Source organism: Pseudochaenichthys georgianus, unplaced genomic scaffold (genome assembly GCF_902827115.2).
Source record: "Pseudochaenichthys georgianus unplaced genomic scaffold, fPseGeo1.2 scaffold_543_arrow_ctg1, whole genome shotgun sequence".
In the NCBI taxonomy this organism is placed as follows: Eukaryota; Metazoa; Chordata; class Actinopteri; order Perciformes; family Channichthyidae; genus Pseudochaenichthys; species Pseudochaenichthys georgianus.
Window position 1 is genome coordinate 110,481 of NW_027263104.1, and position 2,500 is coordinate 112,980.

A 2,500-nucleotide genomic window follows, 5' to 3' on the forward strand; every position below is an offset into this window, starting at 1 on the left:
CATCCATCCATCCATCCATCCATCCATCCATCCATCTATCTATCTATCTATCTCATCTCATCCATCTCATCCATCTCATCCATCTACCTAACAGTACGTACATTCTCCAGACAAATGCTGTGCTGCTCCAACAACAAATCACTGATGTAAGAAATGGGATTCTAACTTTCATTATGTTTGTACATAAATGTTAAAATGATCCGTTCCATCCTCAGCTACAACCGGAAACTTCACCTCCTCCTTCGAGATGGAGATGTCCCAGGCCGGGTTCAGTGCTCACAACTCTAAAGTGAGTCTAAAACTAATTTAATATAAATACCGTATCAGTTTAACACAGTGACTTAATGTAGAACCCCTAAAGCAGACTGAATCACATTTTTAGAAACCAAAGTTAACTTTTTAGAGATTTTGTTTTAAAAGTAAAGTTTATTTTATTTGTTTACAGTCAAGTGTTTGAGTTTGAATCTCCGGTCGGATACAGGCATTATGTTTTCATTTTGTTAACATTGTGAAATCCTTTTGACGCCATTTGTGCTGCATTCAAGTAGGGCTGCTCAATTAATCGTATTTTAATCGCGATTATGGCTTGCAACGATTACGAAAACAATGTAATCGAAATAAAACGATTATTTTTTTATTATTATTACTTTTTTTTTCAAAGAATTTTTTTTTTTCAGTTGAATTATACTTAAAGTTCAGGGTAATCAACTGTTAAAAACATACTGTTCAAATGTTTGTTCTCCAATAAATGGATGTTTTAAGTCATTTAATAATCACAATTACAATTATTGACCCAAATAATCGAGATTATGATTTTTGCCATAATCGAGCAGCTCTACGATCAAGTGGTGTTGGACATTTTCGTAAAAACGAGTGACTTACAGTTTTAAATGCACTTTGCAATAACATACTGTATATTCATTACGAATTAAAACATGCCAAATTCTGTAGAACGACTTCCCAACTGAAGGCGTTTCGTTTTTAAATAATTATTTTTTGTTACATGTGTTTTTATTTTGAACCCGTTTTTCATCTGAGAGTTTCGAGTTATTTCGCCCCTGAGATTTGACCCAAAACGATGTAATTGAATAACTCGCAGGAGGAGGATTTACTTTATGAGCAACTAAATGCTTTCTTCCCCTTCTGCTTCAACTGACTTGTATATATTAATATTGAATTAGTTAAATAAAGAATCCTTTAGAGAGCATCCTGTCTGATGCACGCTCTTCGGTCAGATTGCTTGAGAGATTGTGAGGACTCAAACGCGGCGGTAAAAACAACATGTGGACTCTGACATTGGAAGAGGACATTCAGTATTTTCCCAACACCTAACCTCTCCCTAATCCCTTTGTGGCGCCTTCAGGACGGCGTGATGTTGGGAGCGGTGGGAGCGTACGACTGGAACGGCACCGTGGTGATGCACACGGCCGCAGGCACCATCGTTCCCGGGAAGAACGACTTCTACGACCCGGAGACCGAGGCCGGGTACGAGGGACTGGCCGGGTACCTCGGTGAGTTCACTCGGAGTATTTTAAAGAGGACATACCATGTGTAGCGGCCAAAATCATATAGAACTAAAACAGATAACTTAACAGCCGCTGAGGCACTAGCTAGCGGATCCAGGTCCAGACAAGATTCTCCGTTGTGCATTTTATTCCTATAACAAAATACAATGAACAGGTTTCCTATATCTCGTTCCTTAAGCCTTTCCTATGGCTTTCCCTTGTGTAGCTTGAAACACCCTGGTAAAAAACCGTTTGCCTCCTAGTGCTCTGGCTCCCACCACCCACCTGTCTCCAATATATACAATTACACCAGGTGCTCTAATCACCCAGTGCCCAAACATGCCTTCAAAATAAAAGCATAGAAACTACTTTAACTTATGACGCTAACTAAGAATACATATAAATAAATGATAATAATAAACACTATAAACAGCAAGAAAATAAATGTTAAACTATTAAATAATATAAAGAGATATATAGCTCCAACACCATGAGAAGAACTATCTTTTTTTTATGTTTTTAACATATATTTGGGAGTCCAAGAATAAACCCACTAATGTGAAATAACAAAAAAGCATAATAAGGCAGCTTTAAAAGGAACTATAACAGACTTAACGATGGCAACGAGTCACATGAATGAAAACTGCTTGTGCCGGATAAGATAAGCAAAACGTTTTTGCAGCTTCCTGGTTTGCTTCTGTGTTAAAGAACACTTTTGCTTCGGTGTTTCCTCTGCTCGTGTGTTCCTGCTAAAATGCAAAAGCAAGCACCTGTTGTGAGCCGAATAAAATAAAGACGGTACCGTTCTTTAAATTGCATGATTAGCTCGAAAGCTGACGGGTTCATGTGTTGCAACAGATGGGCGACGTGTTTGTTTCAAGACATTATTTGACATCTTTCAGCTGCAGGATAAAACAAAGGTCTGATGCATGGCCCTCTCTGTGTGTCTCATACATCACACACACACACACACACACACACACACACACACACAC

The 2,500-nt window shown here is 38.4% G+C and overlaps 1 protein-coding gene across 1 annotated transcript in view; it reads left to right on the forward strand.

The window, feature by feature from the left end:
* The window catches only part of itga1 (integrin, alpha 1), a 113,042-nt gene that overhangs the window by 68,909 nt on the left and 41,633 nt on the right, over positions 1–2,500 (forward strand). Inside the window, 2 exon segments of the mRNA XM_034079067.2 lie at positions 152–289; positions 1,364–1,511. Of these exon segments, the coding sequence (XP_033934958.1) occupies positions 152–289; positions 1,364–1,511 (286 nt within the window).